This window comes from Rhinoraja longicauda, chromosome 10 (assembly GCF_053455715.1).
Source record: "Rhinoraja longicauda isolate Sanriku21f chromosome 10, sRhiLon1.1, whole genome shotgun sequence".
In the NCBI taxonomy this organism is placed as follows: domain Eukaryota; kingdom Metazoa; phylum Chordata; class Chondrichthyes; order Rajiformes; family Arhynchobatidae; genus Rhinoraja; species Rhinoraja longicauda.
Genome location: NC_135962.1, coordinates 21,720,581 through 21,747,632, shown reverse-complemented (window position 1 = coordinate 21,747,632; position 27,052 = coordinate 21,720,581). Strand labels below are relative to the sequence as shown.

At 40.2% G+C, this 27,052-nt stretch overlaps 1 protein-coding gene across 1 annotated transcript in view; it reads left to right on the top strand.

The window, feature by feature from the left end:
- The window catches only part of LOC144597735 (ryanodine receptor 3-like), a 308,708-nt gene that overhangs the window by 9,999 nt on the left and 271,657 nt on the right, over window positions 1–27,052 (top strand). The window contains exons 3-8 of the mRNA XM_078407262.1: window positions 1,431–1,538; window positions 5,288–5,308; window positions 12,023–12,037; window positions 19,021–19,095; window positions 21,042–21,120; window positions 25,091–25,203. Of these exons, the coding sequence (XP_078263388.1) occupies window positions 1,431–1,538; window positions 5,288–5,308; window positions 12,023–12,037; window positions 19,021–19,095; window positions 21,042–21,120; window positions 25,091–25,203 (411 nt within the window). The remainder of the gene's footprint in view (window positions 1–1,430; window positions 1,539–5,287; window positions 5,309–12,022; window positions 12,038–19,020; window positions 19,096–21,041; window positions 21,121–25,090; window positions 25,204–27,052) is intronic.

Sequence of the window (27,052 nt, the reverse complement as noted above, 5' to 3'; positions counted from 1 at the left end):
GCAATGTGTAGGAAAGAACTGCAGATGCTGGTTTAAACCGAAGATAGACACAAAAAGCTAGCGTAACTCAGCAGGACAGGCAGCATCTCGGGAGAGTGGAATGGGTGATGTTTCGGGTTGAGACCCTTCTTCAGACTAGTTAGGGATAAGGGAAGCGAGAGATATAGATGATGATGTAGAGAGAGAAAGAACAATGAATAAAAGATATGCAAAAAGTAACAATGATAAAGGAAACAGGCCATTGTTAACTGTTTGTTGGGTGAAAACGAGAAGCTAGTGCGATTTGGGTGGGGGAGAGATAGAGAGAGACAGGGAATGCCAGGGGTACCGGAAGTGAGAGAAATCAATATGCATACCACTGCCCATTGAAATATGAGATGCTGTTCACCCAATTTGCGTTTAGCTGCACTCTGACAATGGAGGAGACCGAGGACAGAAAAGTCTGTGTGGGAATGGGTAGGAAAATTGAAGTGTTTAGCAACCGGGAGATCAGGTAGGTTCAGATGGGCTGAGCGAAGGTGTTAAGCGAAACAATCGCCCAGTCTACCCTTTCTATGTCTCTCATAATTTTATATACTTCATCAGGTCTCCCTGCAACCTCTGGCATTCCATTAAAAACTATCCAAGTCTGTCCAACCTCCCGCTGTAGCTAATACCCTCTAATCCAGGCTACTTTCTGGTAAACCCCCCTTTAGACTTTAAATACATGACAAAATGCAGTAATAATGATCTTAACATCTAAGTGTACTTACATGGTCAGAACCAATCTCGGTCAGAAATCACAAAAATATTAAATTTAGGTTGTGAGGAGGAAATCCGATAGGTTCCTCCTTTTGATCAATATATACAAACCACCGTTGGAAATGCACGTATGTTTCTGTTCAGGGTAGGGTTTGCTTGGAGTGTTCTCACCGATGATACAGTAACTGATCCTGGAAAAATGGGGAAGAGAGATTTTAAGAAGTGCCTTCAGTGAGTTTTTCATTCTTTGCCATCAAATAATTTCTCCATGCAATTCATCATTTCAATAATTTTTAAGGAGCCGCCATTCTCCTGCTGGATTTTAGACCAATTCGATCCTAAAAGTGGCCAAATTTGAACCTATGAATAGCATGTATAATCAGACAACTTAAAATCCAATCAAATGCTCAATGTAACAGGAAGATATGCCAGCTTTACAAACTTTGCAGGTTATATCTAATTTCCTACCCTGCTGATACAAACTTGGTAAGTTAGCAATGGATTTGATGCCCAATAAACTCAGACAAAGGCAAAAGTTCCTTTTCAACTCTTTCCTTTTCAACTCTTGCATTATTTCCCTTTCTTTTAATGTCTTGTTTTGTCATCCTGCTGTTTAAATTGCAATTGTTGATTATAGTTCTTATTGCCAAGAACACAAAAGTTACACTTTTTTTCTTCCTCATTTGCAGTATGTTCCTCCTGACCTTTCCATCTGTGTGTTTGTGCTGGAGCAGTCATTGTCTGTCAGAGCCTTGCAGGAGATGTTGACCAGTACAAGTGAAAAGAACAATGAAGGGGTAACTATCATGATCAAACATTGAAATATTTCATATTTCCACTCATGTTCTTGAGTGCTATTTTTGCTATATTTTGGTGATGAGTACCTTTTTGGTCTAAATTATTTGCACTAACGCAGTCCGGAGAATATAAATGCATAGCCTCATATCAAGTTGATTCAGTAGAAATGGCAAATGTATCATCCATGTTGTACTCTGTCACAAAGACTATTGCATTGAAGCATGGAGAGAGATTTTGCTGAACAAATAATGCACTTTTGTGTTATGTTTGGTTAAGCTTTTGCATAGATTAGACCACACTGAAGAATACCATGCCCTTTTTGCCCTCCATCTTACAAATCCAACACAAGGGCAGTGGAAAACAAACAATTAAAAAAGATTATTGTGTACAGTACCAAAACTGAGAAGATTAAAGAAGAACTGAAGAACTAGTGGTGGATTGAATAAGTCAGCATGTTTTTCTCACTTTAAACAAAAAAAGAATCGTCTAATCGAGACTTTATAATTATTAAGGGGTTTGATAAAGTTGAAGAGAGTGGGCTGGATATTTCAGTTACTACAATGATAGTAAAATCACCACCATTGTCTCCTTAACCTGTGAAATGGACAGCAACTTTAGAATTGCCAAATCAGTACAATGTAATGCTAAATCCAAATGTGATCAATGATTCCACCATTTTAGGTATGGCACAGTCCTCCTTGGTTGGCTCCACCAGAATTAAGAAGAATCAGTTGAACTAATTAAGCAGAAGGTTCCTTCAAACAAGGCACTACAGAATACCTGAAAATATTATGCTTTGCTTTATGCAATCTTATTAAGTTGCGAAGAAAATGCATGGGAAAGTTTAAGAAATATTGCATAGCCTAAACAGAAAAAAAATTGTCAGTTGCATTTCCCTCAAAGTGTTTCATAATCTGATTAATTAAAAAAAATTAACACATTATTATATAATATTTTGGCTTTCCCTTGATCGAAAATGTTGTTGTAATAACCTATTGGCTATGTTACTCACAATCTGAAAGATTAAATTGTGATGCAAGACATGGCAACTGGGGAATTTTGCTTCTGTTAAATAATTCCAAACAAAAAAAATATCAATAACAATGACCATGAAACTGCTAGTCTGCCATAATTAAAAACAGAAGGTACCCAAAGTACTCTACAAGTGTGCCAACATGTCTAGAGAGAGAAACAGACTCAACATCAATTTCCATCTGGTTTACTAATTTATTTGAAGGAGGGAAGTCTGCCAACCTTACCCTGCCTGGCTGTGTGGTTGTCTACTGCTTGCCTTTTCCAATAGCCAAGAAAGTAAGCCACTTTGAGGGTTATTCAGAATGGGTAATAAATGCTGATCTTGCTAATTATATCCTTGGCTTGCCAGTGAAGTAAAAGAGATTTTTAATTTTATTGAGAATTCTATAAAATGTTGGAAATCTTAGCAAAGTCAACGTTGATTTTTCCCTCCGTTAAAATGTATTCACATCCAGAGCATCAGAGATCCCTTAAAGGGACATTGGAAAAATAGAAGCCCTTGTCATGCAGGCCTTTGTAGGCAGTTTTCTTCAGCATCATGTTCAGACGCTCCCTGAATGTAAAATCTGTCCTAAAATGTTTTCACATGTTGGTGAAGCCACAAATATAAAGTGTATATATTAGATTCTGCCTCATAAATCTAAATGGAATATTTTTTTATTGAAGGGGAGCTGAGAATTTAGAACTTAGTTCCATGTGGTTTAATTGACTGGCACAGTCATGGAGGTATTTAAGAGGAACCTAGATGATTAAAGTTAAAAGGTAAACAAATGTGAACCTTGCCAAGTTAGATGAAGTATTATTGGAGGAGGCTTGTGCAAAGTCTGGAGCAGCTATGCCAAGTAATCTAATAGTTTACTGTAAATTCCATTTATATTGACATATTCAGTGTAAATTCCCATTGTTTCAGATTCAAGTAGATTCAGTGCATATGCACACTTGCAATTTTTAACTTTATTTTTTCATTCACCTCGGTTCTTCATTGTCACATAATACTGCTGTCTTTGCTTCTTGGTCCCATTTCATTTTTTTGACATGCTTCCAATCTCTGCTTACTCAGAATGGTGCAGATTAATGTGATGCAAAAAATCCCATATGTTGATTGAAAAATCTCACTTTTTAAAATTAATTTTTAATAAGAGGTTATTAATGTATATTATTATTATGGATATATTGCCCCTTTCATACACCTTCATTGATTTTATATAATTGTGTGATTTTGGCAAAGATTAGCTGTTAGATTTATTGCCAGCTCCTAAAAATCTATACCCTATATATTTTGATGCGTGTATTATTACTTAAATAATTCATGACTAAGAATTTATTAATTGTGCTGTTTGTATCAGAAATTTATAGCCAATTTGGGAATGTGGTGTATCTCATGACACCAGTACACAAGTTGTTTTTGTGTTAATCTATTTTTTAATCCAGCTGCCATGGATTCACTAATGTTCTTTTGGCCATGTTTACCCTCTGACCTATAGACAATAGACAATAGACATTAAGTGCAGGAGTAGGCCATTCGGCCCTTTGAGCCAGCACCGCCATTCAATGTGATCATGGCTGATCATTCTCAATCAGCACCCCGTTCCTGCCTACTCCCCATACCCCCTGACTACGCTATCCTTAAGAGCTCTATCTAGCTCTCTCTTGAATGCATTCAGAGAATTGGCTTCCACTGCCTTCTGAGGCAGGGAATTCCACAGATTCACAACTCTCTGACTGAAAACGTTTTTCCTCATCTCCGTTCTAAATGGCCTACCCCTTATTCTTAAACAGTGGCCCCTTGTTCTGGACTCCCCCAACATTGGGAACATGTTGTATAAGAAAATAACTGCAGATGCTGGTACAAATTGAAGGTATTTATTCACAAAGTGCTGGAGTAACTCAGCAGGTCGGGCAGCATCTCGGGAGAGAAGGAATGGGTGACGTTTCGGGTCGAGACCCTTCTTCAGTCTGAAGAAAGGTCTCGACCCGAAACGTCACCCATTCCTTCTCTCCCGAGATGCTGCCTGACCTGCTGAGTTACTCCAGCACTTTGTGAATAAATACCTTCGATATTGGGAACATGTTTACTGCCTCTAACGTGTCCAACCCCTTAATAATCTTATACGTTTCGATAAGATCCCATCTCATCCTTCTAAATTCCAGTGTATACAAGCCTAGTCGCTGCAGTCTTTCAACATATGACAGTCCCGCCATTCGGGGAATTAACCTAGTAAACCTACGCTGCACGCCCCCAATAGCAAGAATATCCTTCCTCAAATTTGGAGACCAAAACTGCACACAGTACTCCAGGTGTGGTCTCACTAGGGCCCTGTACAACTGCAGAAGGACCTCTTTGCTCCTATACTCAACTCCTCTTGTTATGAAGGCCAACATTCCATTGGCTTTCTTCACTGCCTGCTGTACCTGCATACTTCCTTTCAGTGACTGATGCACTAGGACACCCAGATCTCGTTGTACGTCCCCTTTTCCTAACTTGACATGTGTGATTCCAGACCTTTCATTGTGGTTGACTCTTAACAGCATTCTCTGTTCAATAATAATTAGAGATTGTTAATAAATGTGGCAATGCCCACATCGCTTGAACAATAAATTAAAGAATGTTCCACTCTATAAAGTACTGAGATATATTTGGAATGAGATAGCGAATGTGTAATATAGCCTTGTGATTTACTCACTCTCTGCTATTTCTTTTTTAACATGCTAGCCAATTGATTTCACCAAATGGGTATGTTCATTACCTTGTTTATTTCTTCCTTCCTTCTCCCATGCATGTCGTCGAAAAGTTGAACTCCAAACTTGCTTTCACTGTTTGCTGCAAATTCTTGTGTAATTGTGCAAATAGTTATTTCTTGCTCATTTTTGCGATGGGACAAAACGTAGTTTACTCAACTGACTTCACTAGAACTCAAAAGGGGGGAATGATATTTATGTTGGAATTCTTCACTAATTAAACTATCCGTATTGGAAGTATTCAATCGAAAAAAAGATCTGGTATGGTAAAATTTGCGTAAAAATCAGATAATGCTGAAAGTGAAATGCCAGCAGTTTTCAAGCTTCACCTGAACTGCCTTTTCTGTTATTGGGAAACCATTTCAGTGAAGTTGGTAGGAAGAGTTTATTACTTTACTTAGGGTGGCACAGTGGCATAGCAGTAGAGTTGCTGCCTTCCAGCACTAGAGACCCGTGTTTAATCCTGATTATGGGTGCTTGTCTGCACAGAATTTGACTTGCGTGGGTTTTTCCGGGAGCTCCGGCTTCCTCACACACTACGAAGATATACAGGTTTGTAGGTTAATTGATGGTATAATTGTAAATTGTGTCGGAAAGTGCTGGTGTACAGGGATTGCTAGTCGGAACAGATATGAGAATTTTGTGAGATAATGTGCAGCTTTGTACTCACAATTTATTCCATAGCTTTTGGGATTTTATGTGTTTTTATGTGCGTAACTCATTAAGTGATTTTACTCAGTAGATGCTGAATCTGCAGGTAATTGTCTCCTAACTATCAGAGGTGAAAATTTCCTCTATTGTATTGGAGGGTGGCCAAATGGACATTACATTATTAATGCAATTCTACTCATCAGCAATTTAATTTGCTGACAATGACCTGAAATGTTTTGTATAATTTCATTAAAAGTATTAATTGAAAATGCAAACTGACAGAATATTTTTAATTCTGATTTTTTAAATGAAAAATGAACATATCAAATGAAAGAAACTCAAAAGTTTCATATACATTACTGAGGTTGTAGGAGATTTATTTTCTTGGTGATCTTAGCACACACATGCTTAATAATGTGCTTAATGTATTACTTTCAATTAATTTATGTTTTCCTTGTCTTTTGTATCTGAAATATTAATAGCTACCACATATTTCTCTTTAAAGCTAAAAAGAAAACTTCCCATTACCTTTCACTGTCCATTATCTATGCTAAACTCTAACAAAGTTGAAAAATCTTTATTAGGACTGGAAAGGTGAGTAGAGAATGGAAGAGAATTGGTTATGACGCAGGAAATATCTCTTATAAAATGAGATCAGTGTTATTGTGGTGACGAGCAAATGATGAAACCATCTGGTTGATAGATTCATAAAAAGGACAATGCGTTGAATGCAGAAGATAGTGCCATGGAAAATGAGGACCAAGAGAGCTCTGTTGTTGCTGTGTTCAAATGGAGAGCGGAATGGCAGCAGAGGAATGGGAAGTAGATGGGATGAAGTCAAGGGTTTTCTTATTGCGCTGGAGATTCGGAAAGAAGGAACTAATTTCAGCGGAACATGTGTAGGGAATCTCATTGTCGGAACAGATGAAATAGGATATATCAACCACATGGCTTCAGCAACAACTTATCACCACACCTAGCCTCACCCTGACAGAGATATTCCCTTTGTTCCGTGCATTCCTGCTGCACCCTTTCTGCAACATGAATCTATCTTGTTTTCTCACTTTTCCAGATCTACCGAAGGGGCTTCAACCTGATCTAACTCAAGAGCTCTGTTTCTCTTCCCATAAATGCTGCCTGACCTACTGAATATTTCCAGCAATATTTAAAACAAACCAACTTGTACCCATTGTGCAAGATAAAGCTTTAATTGTAAATTTTGTGAGATAATGTGCGATCATCTGAGAATCGCATTTTCTTTCCCACTTCCTTTCTGGGTTATGTAAATTTTTATATGTGCAAAAGTGAAGGGCAGCCAATACAAACCATATTGATTCACTTCTCTTCTGATCTGTATTTAACTTACATCCAGGAGCTGCTGCAGCTTATTAAAGCTCGTCCTGTTTGCATCAGTATTAAGGCAGCAAATATACTTCTGCCGACAAAAATAAATATTTTCAACAATTCAAGATTTCTGGTCTTGGTGCTATCCTACTCTCTTTTGGTTAGCGATTGTAGTTTTGGAAGTTTTTAAAGCATTGTAATTGAATTGAATTGTGAGCCTACTGACCAAGCCTACTTACCATGGATTTCATTTAATTGAACCAAGCAGTGTAACCTCAGCAAATTATTTAGTGAATACTTTTCGCAAAGTACTTAAGGGGGATTGTCAAAAGGTAATCATTAATTACCCATTTTCTATCTGTTTTTTATCTGTCTGGAAGTGAAGAAGAAAATTATTTCCTAACTTTTCTAAATTTCACTTTGTTATTATAAATTAATTTTCCTTGTTTTCCCCCATTTTTTAAAGATACAATGTTTCAGAATGTTTGTCAGCCCTACTTTTGTTTGGTTTTCCTGAGGTTTTTAAGACTGCATATCCTTAATTTGAAATTAAAAACTGAAATTCCTTCTCATATGGCTCGCGGTACAAGTGATCATTTCAATCATAATCAACCTTGTAACACTTATTAAGCTTGGGAATTCCAGTTATTTTTACTGAGATTATCTCAGGTTCATGTGCTACTGCTCATTATCAAATTGTGGTTTCTGATATTATCCAACAATATCTGTTATGGTTAGCCGCAAGAAAAGTTTTTCACTGCAAGTGACAGTAAACTAAACTAAACTATGTCATTATTTGATTGGTTGATACAAATGTATTACTTGTTCAATGAAGAGTAAAATTATTTAGAGTGCAACATTTTGTCATGTAGTAGAGTGTTGCAGAATATTAGAGAAGTAATCAAGGGAAAATCCTTAAACTTTCCTTTTTAAGGATTTTTTGGGCAAAGCCATTGACATTGCAGAATGTGATGTTGGATCTTACATTTGTCATTGGGACTACAGTTTGAATTCATGCTTCAAATTAAAAATGTGCTTTCATAGATTGGCTCCAGGGATATAAACTGTGTTTGTTGATGTTTAAATATAGCATGACAAACAATTTTTATTCACTAATTTTTCTGCAAAGTTATATTCTTCTGTGACATTTTATCATGTGGTTATGGAAATACGATGAATTATAAAACACATCCACTGAAGAATTATGTTCTTACAAATTTGTGAACTATTCACAGAAGCTGCAATTTATTGTTGAATTTTACAGCATTAGCTGCCCTATTTTAATTTAATATATTCAAGGATCATGGCAGATTACAATTGGTGTATCTACTCAGCAACCTTTTAACTTTAAAAAAAATCCGTTTTTATTTATATACTTACCAAAATCATATTACAATCAGAGTAGAAAAGAGCACACCTAGATTGGTCTAGTTACAGTGTTTCAGTTGCATAACATTGTCTATTTTATTGTGTGGAGTAGTTGCTATAACATTTGAAGTGGTATACAGTACCGTGTTTGTGACCAGATGTTATTGCAGAAGGTAAAATGCAGAATCATTGCCAACAGGATTCACAGATGGTAACTCATAACATGAATCATAATGAGCATATTTCCTGCTCCCACAGAAGAGTTACAGCAGCAGTGTATTGGGAGCATGTTACTTTGTTTATATTCCTGACCAGCAGAAGTACCAGGTGCAGGAAGACCAAAGGGGTCCAAAAAAAAAGATTGTGAATGATAGAAGCCCACAAGTTCCACAAAATATTGGAGATACACATTCTGGGCCCAAGACAAGATCATTGAAAGGATGCTATTGTGATACAGAATAATTCGATCAAACTATCTAATACACATGTCAAATGAGCCTTATCCTTTTGATTCTTTGGGGAGTAGACCTTACACGAACTGGAAATGATCATTGCTTATATTCTCAAAAGTTCAATGGTACTTTATTATCATGTGTAGCTAAATATTGTTAAATTCTTTTTTGCATACAGTTCAGTAACAAGGATTTTAATGTCAAGGATTTTTGAATCCATGATAGAATTCTCCATTTTAGATTTGTAGACACTCCACATTATATCTTTCTCTATACATTTTTCTTGGATGTATGTATTATGAAATTAAGTATGATATGAACATGTTGAATATTTTATGGAGAGGATTTTTGGGAGGAACATTTCAAGTTTTCTTTGTAATTAGGCTATATTACATTGCATTATGAAGTACTGGGCTCAACCACAGTTTACACCAGAAAAAAAGCACTACATTTCTACTCATAACAAGAGCATAATCTTTTAATTACATAGAATACACTAATCTTTTATTTACACATGGAACAGAATGTCCTCTGTTACTTAGATGCTTGTGGTAATAAAATTGACCAGCAATACATAGCTAAGGATTTCTTTATTTTGCTTTGTTTTTATTGCATTAAGGGTTCTATCAAAAGATGTCCCGTCAATGCCACGAAGAGAAAATCTCTGAGGGTAACTATCGTTGCTCTGATATTCCTGTAAAAAGAAAAATACGTGATTAACTATTACCATTAAATGGTGCCGGATACAGATAAAGTTCATTTAAATTATTATTTATAATGCACATTAATTCATTTGCTAATTGGTAGGGACATGTGTTGAATTTAACAAAACAATTTAACAATGACTGAGTTGTGCGTGACTCTCTGTGGATGGCCCAAACTGTTTTGTGCAAAACACACTGTTAATGATAAATAAGGACAAGTAGACGATGCTAGCTCATAGGTAATACAGTCAAACTGGTAATAAACCATGAATAATAAATTCCAAAATTGTTAGGTGTTAGTGATTCTATTAGCCTTCTATATTATGTTTAAAAATATACACATACTATATATACATAATACATGAATCAATACAGGTAATTATTTCACACGGAAGGATTAGAATTCATATTATTCCTTATCACATACTTAGAATATCCAAACCACTAGCAAATTGTTTTGGGAATTATGGTTTTGCTAAGTCAGTAAAGACGGCAGATAATTTGAAGATGCTATATGAAATAAATGACATGCTAATATAGAAACATAGAAACATAGAAAATAGGTGCATGGAATAGGCCATTCGGCCATTCAATCTGATCACCCAAAATCAGTACCCCATTCTGGCTTTTTCCTCATATCCCTTGATTCCCATAGCCCTAAGAGCTAAATCTAACTATCTCTTGAACACATCCAGTGAATTGGCCTCCACTGTCTTCTGTGGCAAATTCCACAGATTCACAACTCTCTGGGTGAAAAAGTTTTTCCTCATCTCAGTCCTAAATGGCCTACCCCTTATTCTTAAGCTGTGACCCCTGGTTCTGGACCTCCCAACATCGGGAACATTTTTCCTGCATCTACATTGTCCAATCCTCTAAGAATGTTATATGTTTCTATAAAATCCTCTCTTACCCTTCTAAATTCCAGTGAATACAAGCCCAGTTGACCCATTCCTTCATCTGATTGGTAGGTTTGTTGGCTGTGGTTGAGTCAGCAAGTTGACCTGAACATTTCTAATCTTTGCATGGAGATCTTTTACATAAATCTCCCTAGATAGCTAGTTTGATTTCTTATTCAAAGCTTAACATATCTGACAATTTTCATGCTAAATTTGTGCTTCTTATGAATGTGTTTTGCAGTGAAATTACCATCTGAAAACATATTTATATGATTAATATTTCATGTTAATGAAAGGAAAAAACTGCTTCATTAATATATTGTAGATTATTAAGACGTTGTCTGCAAGCAAATTAATGTAAAGTTAGAAATATATTTCTAAAAATTCCTTAAAAGTTTGATTCTGATAGGACCCCATTAAAATGTTGTAATTCACAAAAAATAACCATGTATTTTTTCTGGAATTATGTTGCTGTCTTTCACAAATTACAGTGATGAATCAAGCTAATCCCTTTGTAACTCAATTCTTCTGGAATTATTGTACTCTGTTCTGCTATTTTCTTAAAAACCACTTCCGGTCATGCCTCACTTGAGAAGTGCCTGTACAAACTTTTTATATGTATTAACAGTTTCCCATGTGATGTTGTTGGAGTGCTTTAGTTTTGTGTCATTTAGCTCTGCAACTTATGGGTCTCTACCCCAATCACTTCAACAATACCTGCTTGCAAACTTCAACTGTGCAAGAACGTAACATTAATGTGTTCTATAAAAATATTGTATAACTTGAAATCAATAAGTTAATTTCTTCTGTATGCAATGAGCTCTTCATTTGTAGCTAGAAGAAAATGGACTAGTTTTTGTAACAATTGCATTAGATCTGCTCTTGATAATTCTCAGAAGACTATTAGGTTTTATAATATGCTTAAACGTGATTTTATAATGTGCTTACAAGGATTTTATAAGTTTTCTGATGAAGTTTTAATACCATTTACATTCAAATTTAAAAGCCTGCTTACAAGGAGTTGATGAGATGGGTTGACTCTCAATATAAAGTATTAGTTTGATATTGAATAATGTTGGAAAGCAGAATCCAATCTGTATCAGAATTATTATTGGGATATTTATGATTACATAACCTGTTTTATTTTAAGATTATATATACCATGTACTTTTACATAATGGGAGAGGTATTTGAAATGCTACCTCATTTTGCACACTGTCGATTCAATGCAGAGTGTAAAAATAGAACATTAATGTTAATCTGTGTTATTTACTTTCATCTTCCTGCTTTCTAGAAGTTTATGATAAAGGTAAGTTTATTTGCTATTTCAGCTCGAGGCCCTTTAAAAAATAATACCAGTTACCTGACTGCTGTGTTTATACTTAGTCTTACAATCTTGCACTTCTGCCAAAAATTGAGATTTTTTTGAATTTCAGCAGGCTGTGATCTTTGCATCTGAAAGCATATGTTCAAAATTTACCTCTCCTTTTAGCAAATATGCTTTTAATAATTTGCTACCTGTAATTACTTAAACAATTGTAATTGAAAACAAAATAAAATATACTGCAGTAAATATAGATTAATATTGTGACAAAAGAGGTTTGTCATGCAATGCAAAGGGAAATAAAAATAGAAACTTAGAGTCATAGCGTGATACAGTGTGGAAACTGGCCCTTCGGCCCAACTTACCTACACCGGCCAACATGTCCAGCTACACGAGTCCCACCTGCACGAGTTTGGTCCATATCCCTCCAAACCTGTCCTATCCATGTACCTGTCTAACTGTTTCTTCAATGTTGGGATAGTCACTGCCTCAACTACCTTCTCTGGCAGCTTGTTCCATACACCCACCACCCTTTGTGTGAGAAAGTTACCCCCCAGATTCCTATTAAATATTTTCCCCTTCACCTTAAACCTATGTCCCCTGGTCCTCGATTCACCTACTCTGGGCAAGAGTCTCTGTGCATCTACCTGATCTATTCCTCTCATGATTTTATACACCTCAAAAAGATCACCCCTCATCCTCCTGCACTCTAAGAATGGAGTCCCAGCCTACTCAACCACTCCCTATAGCTCAGACTCTCTAGCCCTGGCAACATCCTTGTATATCTTCTCTGTACCCTTTCCAGCTTGACAACATATTATCTATAACATGGTGCCCAGGACTGAACACAATACTCTAAATGCGGCCTCATCAACGTCTTGTACAACTAAATGTTATAATGGAGCAAGATGTCAGAATTAAGTAGAAAGTAATTTATTTTAATCCAAAAATGGGTTACATTTGAAAAAAGGCAATCAGCAGCAATGAAATTCTTCCTTTGCCACATTATCTGGTTCTTTCTGATATACAAACTGCAGATGTTTCTATTTATTCTCTCATAGTGCCTGCTATGCGTAGTTTTCCACATTCCTTAGATTGCAGTGACTCCATTACCGATGCATTATGCTCATAAATAATACAAACTTCTGTTTCTCATCACTTCATGGAATTGGGGAGAAAGGTGCAAAGTCAGAGAATCAGCAGAGATCTAATCATTATGCTAAATGGAAATAGAATGTGTTCAGAGACCTGTGCCTTAGTCAGCTGGGCTTTGCTAATGGGAAGTTAATGGAATCCCTACTAAAGGAAAACAATTAGAAACAACAAAGAGAATTTGGTGAATGTGTTAGCTGCTCAGTCTCACTGAGTTCTTTGAGGTAGCAACAGAGGGAATAGATAAGGGAATTTCATCTGGTGTGATTAAAAATACATTAAAGAAGGTCAGACCATGCAAAGTTGGGGACAAGTACCAAATAGTAGTAAGTCACAAGACATAAACACAATGGAGATAAATAGGATCATAAAAAAATAATCAAGAGGAGGAAGCCATTTGATTCATTGTGTCAGTTGTAAAAGCGCTTCCTAACCTATTCCCACCTTGTTCAGTTCTTAAAATACATATCCGAGTATTATTTTAAATGTGATTATGAGTCATATCCCCATTGTCCATTCAGGCAGTGAGTTCCAAACTCCTAAAACTGATTGAAAAGATTTTTTCTTCATCTCATTTCTATACCTTCTACCAATTCTGTTAAATCTATTTCTCCCGGCTTTGACCCCAACGTTAATTTCTACTTATTTATCATATCCAGGGTCCGCATAATTTTATATACCTGACTAAACTCTTAATTTTCCTCAATCCCAAAGGAAACAGCTCCAGACAATCAATTTTTCCTCATAACTGTAGTTTTGGTTATTGGCAATTTTTTCCACTATTGGTAACTTCCTCAAAAGTGTCCCCTGCACCCTCTCCAGTGCATTCACTTGGAAGTCAGACTGTCGCCTGACTGATGCTATGGATAGTTTTAGCTCTTCACTCTCCGTGCTCTAGAACCCCTGTTCTAGACATTGTCTAATAAAGGAAAGGATAATACATGTTTTTTATAACCACCTCATTGACCTGTTTTGGTATATTTAATATCCATGGACAGGCTGTTCAAGGCCCTTTGAGATTAGTGACCTCTATTTGGAGAATTCAATGTTCATACTGTTAGATTGTAAGCTACCCTAGCGCAAAATGAGGTGCTGTTCCTCCAGTTTGCATGTGGCCTCACTCTGGCAATGGAGGAGGCCCAGGACAGAAAGTCCAGTATGGGACTGGGAAGGGGAATTAAAATGGTTAACAACCGAGAGATCCTATAGGCCCTGCAGGACCGAGCACAAGTGTTCGGCTCAACTGTTTTGAAACTGTTAGATTCATGTCTGTCTTCCTTTTTAAACACATACAACTTTGTTAGGGTTCTGTCCACCAGCTGTCCAACAATTAGAATCTCCCACTGTTACTGGCCAAATTATTTTACACTTGCTGGAAACATGGCAATAATTTTGCGCTTGTATCTCCCTTGCACTGTGTGGGGGGGAGGGGTTAACAAATTGTGAATATGAAGATGAGGTCAAAGGGAATACAGGAGATATTGCAAAAGACTCTCGGAAGAATGGGAACAGAAGTTCTAGAGCGGAAAAGAAATTAAGGGCAGGGCCAATTGTGAACGATGTGAGAGAGGAGGTAAATACAGAAGTTAAAGTGTTGTACTTAAATGCGCGTAGTATAAAAAATAAAGTGGATGAGCTTGAGGCTCAGTTAGTCATGGGCAAGTATGATGTTGTAGGGATCACTGAGACATGGTTACAAGAGGACCAGGGCTGGGAACTGAATATTCAGGGGTACACAACGTATAGAAAAGACAGACAGGTGGGCAGAGGGGGTGGGGTTGCTCTGATGGTAAGGAATGATATTCATTCCCTTGCAAGGGGTGACATAGAATCAGGAGATGTTGAATCAGTATGGATAGAAATGAGAAATTGTAAGGGTAAAAAGACCCTAATGGGAGTTATCTATAGGCCCCCAAACAGTAGCCTCGACATAGGGTGCAAGTTGAATCAGGAGATAAAATTGGCGTGTCAAAAATGTAATGCTACGGTGGTTATGGGAGATTTCAACATGCAGGTAGACTGGGAAAATCAGGTTGGAAATGGACCCCAGGAAAGAGAGTTTGTAGAGTGCCTTCGAGATGGATTCTTAGAACAGCTTGTACTGGAGCCTACCAGGGAGAAGGCAATTCTGGATTTAGTGTTGTGTAATGATCCTGATCTGATAAGGGGACTAGAGGTAAAAGAGCCATTAGGAGGCAGTGATCACAACATGATAAGTTTTACTCTGCAAATGGAAAGGCAGAAGGGAAAATCGGAAGTGTCGGTATTACAGTATAGCAAAGGGGATTACAGAGGCATGAGGCAGGAGCTGGCCAAAATTGATTGGAAGGAGGCCCTAGCAGGGAAGACGGTAGAACAGCAATGGCAGGTATTCCTGGGAATAATGCAGAGGTTGCAGGATCAATTTATTCCAAAGAGGTGGAAAGACTCTAAGGGGAGTAAGAGACACCTGTGGCTGACGAGGGAAGTCAGGGACAGCATAAAAATTAAGGAGAGGAAGTATAACATAGCAAAGAAGAGTGGGAAGACAGAGGATTGGGACTCTTTTAAAGAGCAACAAAAGTTAACTAAAAAGGCAATACGGGGAGAAAAGATGAGGTACGAGGGTAAACTAGCCAATAATATAAAGGAGGATAGCAAAAGTTTTTTTAGGTACGTGAAGAGGAAAAAAATAGTCAAGGCAAATGTGGGTCCCTTGAAGACAGAAGCAGGGGAATTTATTATGGGGAACAAAGAAATGGCAGACGAGTTAAACCGTTACTTTGGATCTGTCTTCACTGAGGAAGATACACACAATCTCCCAAATGTTCTAGGGGCCGGAGAACCTAGGGTGATGGAGGAACTGAAGGAAATCCACATTAGGCAGGAAATGGTTTTGGGTAGACTGATGGGACTGAAGGCTGATAAATCCCCAGGGCCTGATGGTCTGCATCCCAGAGTACTTAAGGAGGTGGCTCTAGAAATAGTGGAAGCATTGGAGATCATTTTTCAATGTTCTATAGATTCAGGATCAGTTCCTGTGGATTGGAGGATAGCAAATGTTATCCCACTTTTTAAGAAAGGAGGGAGAGAGAAAACGGGTAATTATAGACCAGTTAGTCTGACATCAGTGGTGGGGAAGATGCTGGAGTCAATTATAAAAGACGAAATTGCTGAGCATTTGGATAGCAGTAACGGGATCATTCCGAGTCAGCATGGATTTACGAAGGGGAAATCATGCTTGACAAATCTACTGGAATTTTTTGAGGATGTAACTAGGAAAATTGACAAGGGAGAGTCAGTGGATGTGGTGTACCTCGACTTTCAGAAAGCCTTCGACAAGGTCCCACATAGGAGATTAGTGGGCAAAATTAGGGCACATGGTATTGGGGGTAGGGTACTGACATGGATAGAAAATTGGTTGACAGACAGAAAGCAAAGAGTGGGGATAAATGGGTCCCTTTCGGAATGGCAGGCAGTGACCAGTGGGGTACCGCAAGGTTCGGTGCTGGGACCCCAGCTATTTACGATATACATTAATGACTTAGACGAAGGGATTAAAAGTACCATTAGCAAATTTGCAGATGATACTAAGTTGGGGGGTAGTGTGAATTGTGAGGAAGATGCAATAAGGCTGCAGGGTGACTTGGACAGGTTGTGTGAGTGGGCGGATACATGGCAGATGCAGTTTAATGTAGGTAAGTGTGAGGTTATTCACTTTGGAAGTAAGAATAGAAAGGCAGATTATTATCTGAATGGTGTCAAGTTAGGAGGAGGGGGAGTTCAACGAGATCTGGGTGTCCTAGTGCATCAGTCAATGAAAGGAAGCGTGCAGGTTCAGCAGGCAGTGAAGAAAGCCAATGGAATGTTGGCCTTCGTAACAAGAGGAGTTGAGTATAGGAGCAAAGAGGTCCTTCTACAGTTGTACCGGGCCCTGGTGAGACCGCACCTGGAGTACTGTGTGCAGTTTTGGTCTCCAAATTTGAGGAAGGATATTCTTGCTATGGAGGGCGTGCAGCGTAGGTTCACTAGGTTAATTCCCGGTATGGCGGGACTGTCGTATGTTGAAAGGCTGGAGCGATTGGGCTTGTATACACTGGAATTTAGAAGGATGAGGGGGGATCTTATTGAAACATATAAGATAATTAGGGGATTGGACACATTAGAGGCAGATAACATGTTCCCAATGTTGGGGGAGTCCAGAACAAGGGGCCACAGTTTGAGAATAAGGGGTAGGCCATTTAGAACGGAGATGAGGAAGAACTTTTTCAGTCAGAGGGTGGTGAAGGTGTGGAATTCTCTGCCTCAGAAGGCAGTGGAGGCCAGTTCGTTGGATGCTTTCAAGAGAGAGCTGGATAGAGCTCTTAAGGATAGCGGAGTGAGGGGGTATGGGGAGAAGGCAGGAACGGGGTACTGATTGAGAGTGATCAGCCATGATCGCATTGAATGGCGGTGCTGGCTCGAAGGGCTGAATGGCCTACTCCTGCACCTATTGTCTATTGTCTATTGTCTATTGGCACACACCCAACAGTCTGTTTGCCTCTTTTTTCTTATTCACTTCAATTTATACAACCCTATTGGATGATTCACCTGTAATATCATCCCTTCACATAGCATCACCCCCGTCCTTTATAAACTCCACTGGCTCCCCATCCCCCAGAGAATCCAGTACAAAATCCTCCTCATAACCTACAAAGCCCTCCATAACCTGGCCCCATCCTACCTGACCGACCTCCTCCACAGGCACACTCCCACCTGCACCCTCCGCTCTGCCGCTGCCAATCTCCTATCCCCCCACATCCGGACTAAACTCAGATCCTGGGGGGACAGGGCTTTCTCCATCGCTGCTCCCACCCTATGGAACTCACTACCCCAAACCGTTAGAGACTCCCCCACACTCACCACATTCAAAACATCGCTGAAGTCTCACCTGTTCAGTACTGCCTTCAACCACTGAAGGTCACCTCACCTTCTGTCTCCTTTCTCTGTTCATTTATTTATTTATTTATTTATTTATTTATTCATTTCCCTCTGTTCTCAAAATCTCTGTAAAGCGTCTTTGAGTATATGAAAAGCGCTATATAAATAAAATGTATTATTATTATTATTATTAGCAGTGTTTATGTCTTTGATCAAGACTGCGACCAATCCCCATCCGTATTTATCATGTTATGTAACCCTGCATACATACACATTTTCATTAATGCTATATCAGTGTCCCCCAGCCATCCTCTCTATTTTAAAATCTAATATCTGAAACAGTAATAAAATCACTGAATGCTATTTAACAAGATTAGATTATGATAGCCACTTTAACTTTGGTATTCTGATATTACACGACACAGTAATCCCTTGTGTAATTCACATGTTCTGCACCATTGTAGCCAACAGATAATTACTTTATTGTTTGGTGTACATGCACAAACAATAATTCTTAGTTGGAAAAAGCAATCTGGTTTTAGCTTATATGATGAGTTTCAAATTTGGTAACTGGTATTTTTTTTATTGGGTTTGTTATTTCCAATTAACAACTTTAAGCATTAATAATTTTGTGGTATTTTACAATGACCTCTGACAATGTTGTTTTTATCACACTATAGTTCCTGAGGTTTTGTTTTTAATAACTCTGACTAAGTTTGTTGAATTCTAATTTGCAGCAGATTGCCCTATTTGTTACACATGGAATGGTTGCTCAAAATGTCATTTTGTCACCTGAGCTAATGTTTACACAGAATTTGGGGAAAGGTTTCTTTCAGCCTAACAGGCTCGCACTTGATGGTTAAACCTCAGGCAATATTGATGTTTCTTGGAAAGTAATATGCTCCCTTTACTTATAGGCAGCTCAAGGGGGTGGACACAGAACCCTTCTTTATGGCCATGCTATTCTTCTCCGGCATGCATATAGTGGAATGGTACGTATTGGGGTAATATTAACATGAATTACGTTAACAGAAAACTTAATGTTGAAGCATTATATTTGGGTGTTGGAATAGAGTCATGAAGAGTGGAAACAGGGCCTTCAGCCCAACATACCCACACATGTGTCAGAATACCTGCAAGAGAAGCAAATCCAGTTTAAGGGTGGCACAGTGGTGCAGCAGTAGAGTTGCTATCTTATAATGCCAGAAACCTAGGTTCGATCCTGACTACAGGTGCTGTTTGTATGGATTTTGCTCATTCTCTGTGACTGCATGGGTTTTCTCCAGATGCTCCAGTTTCCTCTCTCTTTCCAAAGACATGCAGGTTTGTATGTTAATTGGCTTCTGTAAATTATCCCTAGTGCGTAGGATACGAAAATGGGTTAACATAGATCTAGTGTATTAGTGACTTGGTCAGCGTGGACTCTGGGCTGAAAGGCCTGTTTCCATGCTGTATCTCTAAACTAAACTAAATTTTCAAGTTCCTGTTGCTCACTATCTTATACAAAATTAATTGTGAGAAATTGAAATTCGGTTTGAATCTTATCATCTGAGAACTGGGACAGGAAGTGAAGAAATAGGATGAAGCAAAACATAGTTGAGTGATCTTAAAATTTGGGGAATGGGAATCAATGGAGTACTGGAACACAGCAAAGAAAATGAGAGATTTACTTTATGTGCATTGGAAGTGTCTCTTTTTAAATGTTTTTGAACTTCCTAAGATACAAGGGCATTTGCTATCAAATGATTTGAATTATAAAAGCATACAATCGCATGGATTTTGAAGATGTGATGATGATGATGCTGTCAAGTTTGCCAACATTGACAGCAATTCCTATCAGTAATCAGATGGTTTTTATAGGGAGAACTGTTTTATAGCCTTCCATAAAATATTTTGAAGGCAATAAATTAACATGAACTCTTTGTAATTTTCCTATATTCTCTATTTAATGAACGATTTCCTGCTATCCACTTTGCTGCTGTAACACTGTAAATTTCCCCGGTGTGGGACGAATAAAGGAATATATTATTATTATTTCAAATATCCTTCATTTAATGATCTACCCCTGCTCAACGCCCTCGTCATTTGATAAATATCACAGTCATAGTTGATATATGTATTGAATTATTATTGTCGTTTGTATCAATAAGCAGTAAGAAACTTTGTTTTGTGTGATATCCAGGCAAATCATAACTTGCATGAGTACAATCAAACCATACTGTATGTGGGTACAACAAATATTGCAAAAGGGAAAGGAAATATAGTAGAGTATGGTGTTGCAGCTGCAGAGAAAGTGCAGATAAGCGCTAGGGCTGCAACAAGGTAGGTTGAGAGATCAGAAATTCATAAATAGCATAAGCAAGGTCTGTTCAAGAGTCCGATAACGGCAGGGAAACTGTTACTTTTGAATATGGTGGTATGTGCTTTCCAGTTTTTGTATCTTCCACCCAGAGGGAGAGGGGAGAAGAGAGAATGACGGTGGTGTGAGTATTTTGGCTGCTTTCCCGAGGCAACGTGATATAGATAGAGTCGATGGGAGGAGAAGCTGATGTGCATGATGGACTGGACTACATCCACGATGCTCTGCAATTTCTTGTGGTCTTGGCAGAACAGTTGCCATACCAATGGAAAGCTTGCAGTCTGCTGGATTATGATAACTTGAGTGTAAAATGCTGCACAGTTTGAAAATCATGTGAATTATCAAAAATCGACACTAGCATGAATCAATCTGGTTAGACCATTAACAAGATTAATACTTTCACCTAATATTTCAGACATATAAGTAAATAAATTGTATGTTCTATTTATCTTTTGGCATAAATCTACAAACTGCAAAAAATCACCTATTCAGTTTCTGTTCTGAAAGCAATTTGAGCTTTTCACGGCAGCTTGAGGGAATGTCATTTCTTAAAACTTACGTAAAATTGCCTCTTTTCAGTATTTGACTTGTTTGACAACAACAAGGTCTTTGACAGACAAACTGTCTTTTGATGTTGGTCTGCAAGAAGATTCAACAGGTAAGGCAAAATGCTATTGTATGCTATTTGTGATGCTATGTGTGATGGCGCGGTCCAGTCCAGTCGCCGTCGTGGTAGCTCTGCGGGAACTGTGCGTTTTAAACTGGTATGTTTACTTTAAAATTATCCCTAAGTGCTCTAGCGTGTGCTAGCACTTAGCATTAACCAATGTACGACCGGGAAACGCTCGTAAAATTAAACTCGAGCGCTACTGGAGCACTATTAAACAGAAAACTACTCACCGATATACCGATAGAGATCATCAAAGGAGCTCACCGCGGCAGCAGCAGTGAGAGCGCAGGTCAGTGGGAAAGTCGCAAAAAACACCGAGGGAAGCGAGGGGGGATTCGGAACAGGCTGAGAACCCAAGCCTTACGTCCACCTCTGCCCAGCATACTCCTGGCCAACGTCCAGTCCCTGGAGAACAAGCTGGATGACCTGAGGGCAAGGATCAGATTCCAGAGGGACATAAAGAACTGTAACATCCTTTGTCTGACCGAAACATGGCTGACCCCGCTGGTGCCTGACCAGGTGATCTGCCCATCCGAGTCCTTCACTGTTTTCCGGGCGGACAGAACGGAAGAATCCGGGAAATCCAAGGGCGGAGGAGTCTGCTTCTTGACCAACAATAACTGGTGTAATCCTGGAAATATTAAGACGCTTTCCCGTTCCTGCTCGCCGGACCTGGAACATCTCACTATCTCAAGCCGACCATTCTACCTTCCCCGGGAGATCAGCTCGGTGATCATCACAGCCATCTATATCCCACCGCATGCGGACACCGACGTGGCACTGTCGACCCTATACGATGTGTTGTGTCAACACCAAAACAAGAACCCTGATGCGGCTGTGCTGGTGGCTGGAGACTTCAATAGGGGAAATCTCAAAAAGGTCATGCCCAACTTCTAACAACACATCACGTGTGTCACCAGGGGGGAAATAACTTTGGACCACTGCTACACGCCGTTCAGGAAAGGCTACAAGGCCGTTTCTCTCCCTCCTTTTGGAAAATCTGACCACGCTGCCATTTTCCTGCTGCCGGAGTACAAACAACGGATAGTACGGGAAGCGACAGTGACGAGGGACGTAAAGCGGTGGTCTGACCATTCAGAGGCCATGCTGCAGGATGCACTGAGCGAAGTCGACTGGAACATGTTCCAAGAAAGTTCCAGAGACGTAAATGAGTTTGCGGAAGCGGTTACGGACTTCATTGCCACAATAGCCGATACCATCATCCCCACGGTAAGGGTCAGTATCTTCCCTAACCAAAAACCCTGGGTGGACAGGTCTATTCGCGTGGCCTTGAATGCTCGCACCGCTGCTTACAACTCCGGCCTGGCATCCGGCAACATGGACGACTACAAGGGAGAGTCCTACCGACTGCGAAGGGCAGTGAAGGATGCAAAAAGGAGGTACCGGGACAAGATGGTGTCACAGATGGAGCAGCAGGACACCAGGCGCCTTTGGCAGGGGCTACGGACTATAACTAGCTACAGGTCCAGCACCCCCTCAACCGGAAGTGCCGGCTCCTCCTTAGCTGATGACCTGAACTCTTTTTATGCACGGTTTGAGACGGGTAACACCACCAGCTTGCCGTCCAAAGACAGCACGGAAGGGGAGCTGGCTAGCGAGGCTGGAGGGGGATCCACCCCCGGGGATGTGTACACATTCTCGGTGTCCGAGCATGAGGTGAGGTGGGCTCTGACGCGTGTGAACACGAGGAAAGCTGGAGGCCCAGATGGTATATCTGGGCGAGTACTAAAGTCTTGTGCTACTCAGCTTGCTCCAGTGCTCACCACAATATTCAACCTCTCCTTGGCAAAGTCCGTGGTCCCTGCATGCTTCAAAAGATCCATCATTGTACCGGTGCCAAAGAATGCCTCTCCAGCGTGTTTAAATGACTACCGACCGGTGGCCCTCACCTCGGTTGTCATGAAATGCTTTGAGAGGCTAGTCAAGAAGCACATCTGCGCCCTCCTTCCTCGCAACATGGACCCACTACAGTTCGCATACCGTCCGAACAGGTCCACGGATGATGCGGTCTCCCAGGTTCTACACACCGCTCTCTCTCATCTGGACAGCCAGGGGGGCTATGTGAGGATGCTGTTCATTGACTTTAGTTCAGCATTCAACACAAGAGTCCCCAGCAGACTGGTTGAGAAGCTGCTGGAACTGGGGCTTAGCACCCCTCTGTGTGCCTGGGTCCTGGACTTTCTCACTGCCAGGCCCCAAGTGGTCAGGATGGGGGAACACACATCTAGCTCCCTCACCCTGAACATAGGATCCCCCCAGGGTTGCGTCCTTAGCCCCTTACTGTACTCCCTGTACACACATGACTGTGGGGCCAGGTTCAGCTCAAACTCCATCATCAAGTTTGCTGATGCCACTGTGGTGGTGGGCCGGATCTCCAACAACGATGAGAAGGCCTACCGGGAGGAGGTGGCTAATCTGGCACTCTGGTGTCAGGACAATAGCCTCCTCTTGAATGTCACTAAAACAAAGGAGCTGATTGTGGACTTCAGAAGGGCTAAACATCCAAGGACGTACACGCCACTGGAGATAGATGGGTCTACTGTGGATAGGGTGAGCAGTTTTAAATACTTGGGAGTCCGCATCACAGAGGATCTGACGTGGGCAACACACATTGCCGCACTGGTGGGTAAGGCTAAGCAGCGCCTTTACCACCTTAGACAATTGAGGAAATTCAGAGTGTCTCTGAGGATCCTTCATTGCTTTTACTCTGGGGCTGTAGAGAGCATCCTGTCCGGCAACATTACAGTCTGGTTTGGGAACAGCTCTGCCCAGGACAGGATGGCCCTGCAGAGAGTAGTGCGTTAGGCAGAACGCACCATGGGAACTACACTCGCCCCCCTGCAGGACCTGTACATCAGGAGGTGCAGATCCAGAGCAAGCAAGATCATGAGGGACCCCTGCCACCCCAGTAACGGACTGTTCCAGATGCTACGATCAGGCAAACGCCTCCGCTGTCACGCTGCGAAAACGGAGAGGATGAGACGGAGCTTCTTCCCACAGGCCATCAGGACTGTCAACTTTTATAACCCCAGAGACTACATTTTTGTCGACACTAATAGTAACTTATTAACTTTATTTATATGCTGTAACTGTAATTATTTTTTGTGCACAACCCGCAGGCATTGCCACTTTCATTTCACTGCACATTGTGTATGTGTATGTGACAAATAAATTTGACTTGACTTGACTTGTGACATACCAATGCTGAGGTGGTTTACCAGAATGCTCTGGATTAGAGAGTTTCAGCTCCAGAGAGAGGTTGGATAGACTTGGATTCTCTTCTCCGGAGCATCAGAGGTTGAGGGGAGACTTGATAGAAATATATAAAATTATAAGCGGCATAGATAAGGTAAATGGTCAGAACCTTTATCCCATGTTGGAAATGTCCAACACTAGAGGGCATAGCTATAAGGTGAAAGGGGGAAAGTTTGATGGAGATGTGTGAGGCAAGATTTTGTACACAGATTAGTGGGGGCCTCGAACATATTGCCAGGCATGGTAGTGGAGGCAGATAGAATAATGGCTTTTAAGAGGCTTTGAGATAAACGCAGGGAATAGACGGATATGGATCATGTGCGGGCAGGCGAGATCATTTTAACTTAACATCATGTTCAGCAAAAACCACCTAAGGGCCCATACTTGTACTGCATTTTCATTGTTAACCAATGTCATCACAGACCAAAAATGAGTCACAAAAGCTGAATATTCATTCAGAAGGTTTTTGTGTAAAGAACATTTAATATATTTCCTTTGTTATTAATTGCAAAAGGAGGCCAATTTTTTCCCCACTGCTTGATAAAATACCTGTAGCCACCAAACTACCCTTTTACGTTGCACTGGTATAAAGTAGAGGAAGGTCTTTTTTAGAATTTGTTTTATTAATAACAATAATCTTCCAAATCTAACAGTATATTTACACTTCTGATTGAATGATTAGGTGAAGCATGTTGGTGGACTATACATCCTGCTTCAAAACAAAGGTCTGAAGGAGAGAAAGTACGAATTGGTGATGACCTCATTCTGGTCAGTGTTTCATCAGAGCGTTACCTGGTGAGTAGAGTTCACCCCATTAATTTGCAATTGAGTTTATATTTGCTTCCATTAAATTGATATAGGTGATGCACATTTTTGCACCTATTTTGAACAAATGCTGGAAACACTCAGGGCAAATCCATTGATAGAAAAACATTTTTTTTGCACAGAAATTGCTTCACCTGAGTATTTAAGATTTACAGCATACAGTAGATTTAGATTTTCTTCATTTTATTGATTATTTAAAAAAATTGTTGCGCATGAAAATCAAACAATTTTAATTCTTAACTTTGAATGAATGAATGAATAAATTTATTGGCCAAGTATGCATATACAAGGAATGTGCCTTGGTACTCCGCTCACAATTGATAACACAAACATACAGTTAACAATTAAGAATAAAGCATAACACATCAAAACAATAAGGATACACCATTACTGTCTAAACATGTGGGTGAAAATAAACCGGAGCAAAAAAGAGACTACAGACTTTGGTTATTGAGTAGAACTCGTGGGAAAAAAAGCTGTTTTTATGTCTGGCTGTGGCTGCTTTGACAGTCCGGAGTCGCCTTCCAGAGGGAAGTGTTTCGAAGAGTTTGTGGCCAGGGTGAGAGGGGTCAGAGATGATCTTGCCCGCTCGCTTCCTGGCCCTTGCAGTGTACAGTTCGCCAATGGGGGGAAGGTTGCAGCCAACAACCTTCTCAGCTATGCGAACGATCCGTTGCAGCCTCCAGATGTCGTGTTTGGTGGCTGAGCGAAACCAGACCATGATGGAGAAGGTGAGGACGGACTCAATGATAGCAGTAGAGAATTGGACCATCATTGCCTGTGGCAGATTGTGTTTCTTCAGTTGCCGCAGGAAGTACATCCACTGTTGGGCTTTTTTGACTGTGGAGTTGATGGTGGCCCCCCATTTAAGGTCCCTGGAGATGATGGTTCCAAGGAACTTAAATGACTCCACAGATGTGACTATGGTGTTGTTGATGGTGAGTGGGGGGAGGGGAGGGGGATCTCTTCGAAAGTCTACAATTAGTTCCACTGTCTTGAGAGCATTGAGCTCCAGGTTGTTGCGATGGCACCAGGATGCCAGTTGTGTCACTTCCCATCTGTAGGCAGATTCCTCCCCATCCTGAATCAGTCCAATCAGGGTAGTGTCATCCGCAAACTTGAGGAGCTTGACAGAGGAGTCTGTGGAGGTGCAGTCATTGGTGTAGAGAGAGTAAAGGAGTGGGGAGAGTATGTACCCTGGCGGTGCTCCTATGCTGAGGGCCTGCGGGTCCGAGATGTGCTTTCCCAGCCTCACATGCTGCTTCCTGTCTGTCAGGAAGTTGATGATCCACTGACTGAGGGGTTCAGGCACAGTCAGCTGGGAGAGTTTGTAGTGTAGTAGCTCTGGCACAATGGTGTTAAAAACAGAGCGAAAGTTCACAAACAGATTCCTGGCATAAGTCCCCTTGTGGTCTAGGTGCTGGAGGATGAAGTGCAGGCCTAGATTGACTGTGTCGTCCACCGATCTATTGGCCCTATATGCAAACTGCAGGTGGTCCATCAGGGGGTTTGTGATGTTTTTCAGCTGGGCCAGCACATCTTTCAACGGTCTTCATGATTACAGAGGTAAATGCAACAGGCCTGTAGTTATTAAGATCAGTGATCCTTGACTTTTGGGTACAGGGACAATAGTGGAGACTGAGAAGCAGGCAGGGACAGTGCAGGTTTGCAGGGACTGGTTGAAAATGTCTGTGTAGATCGGTGCCAGTTGTTCGGCACAGAGCTTGAGGGTAGAGGGGGAAACATTGTCCGGTCCTTGTGATTTGATCCAAAGGGACATTTTGTAGAACCTGTATCATTATTAGGTTTTTAAAACCTA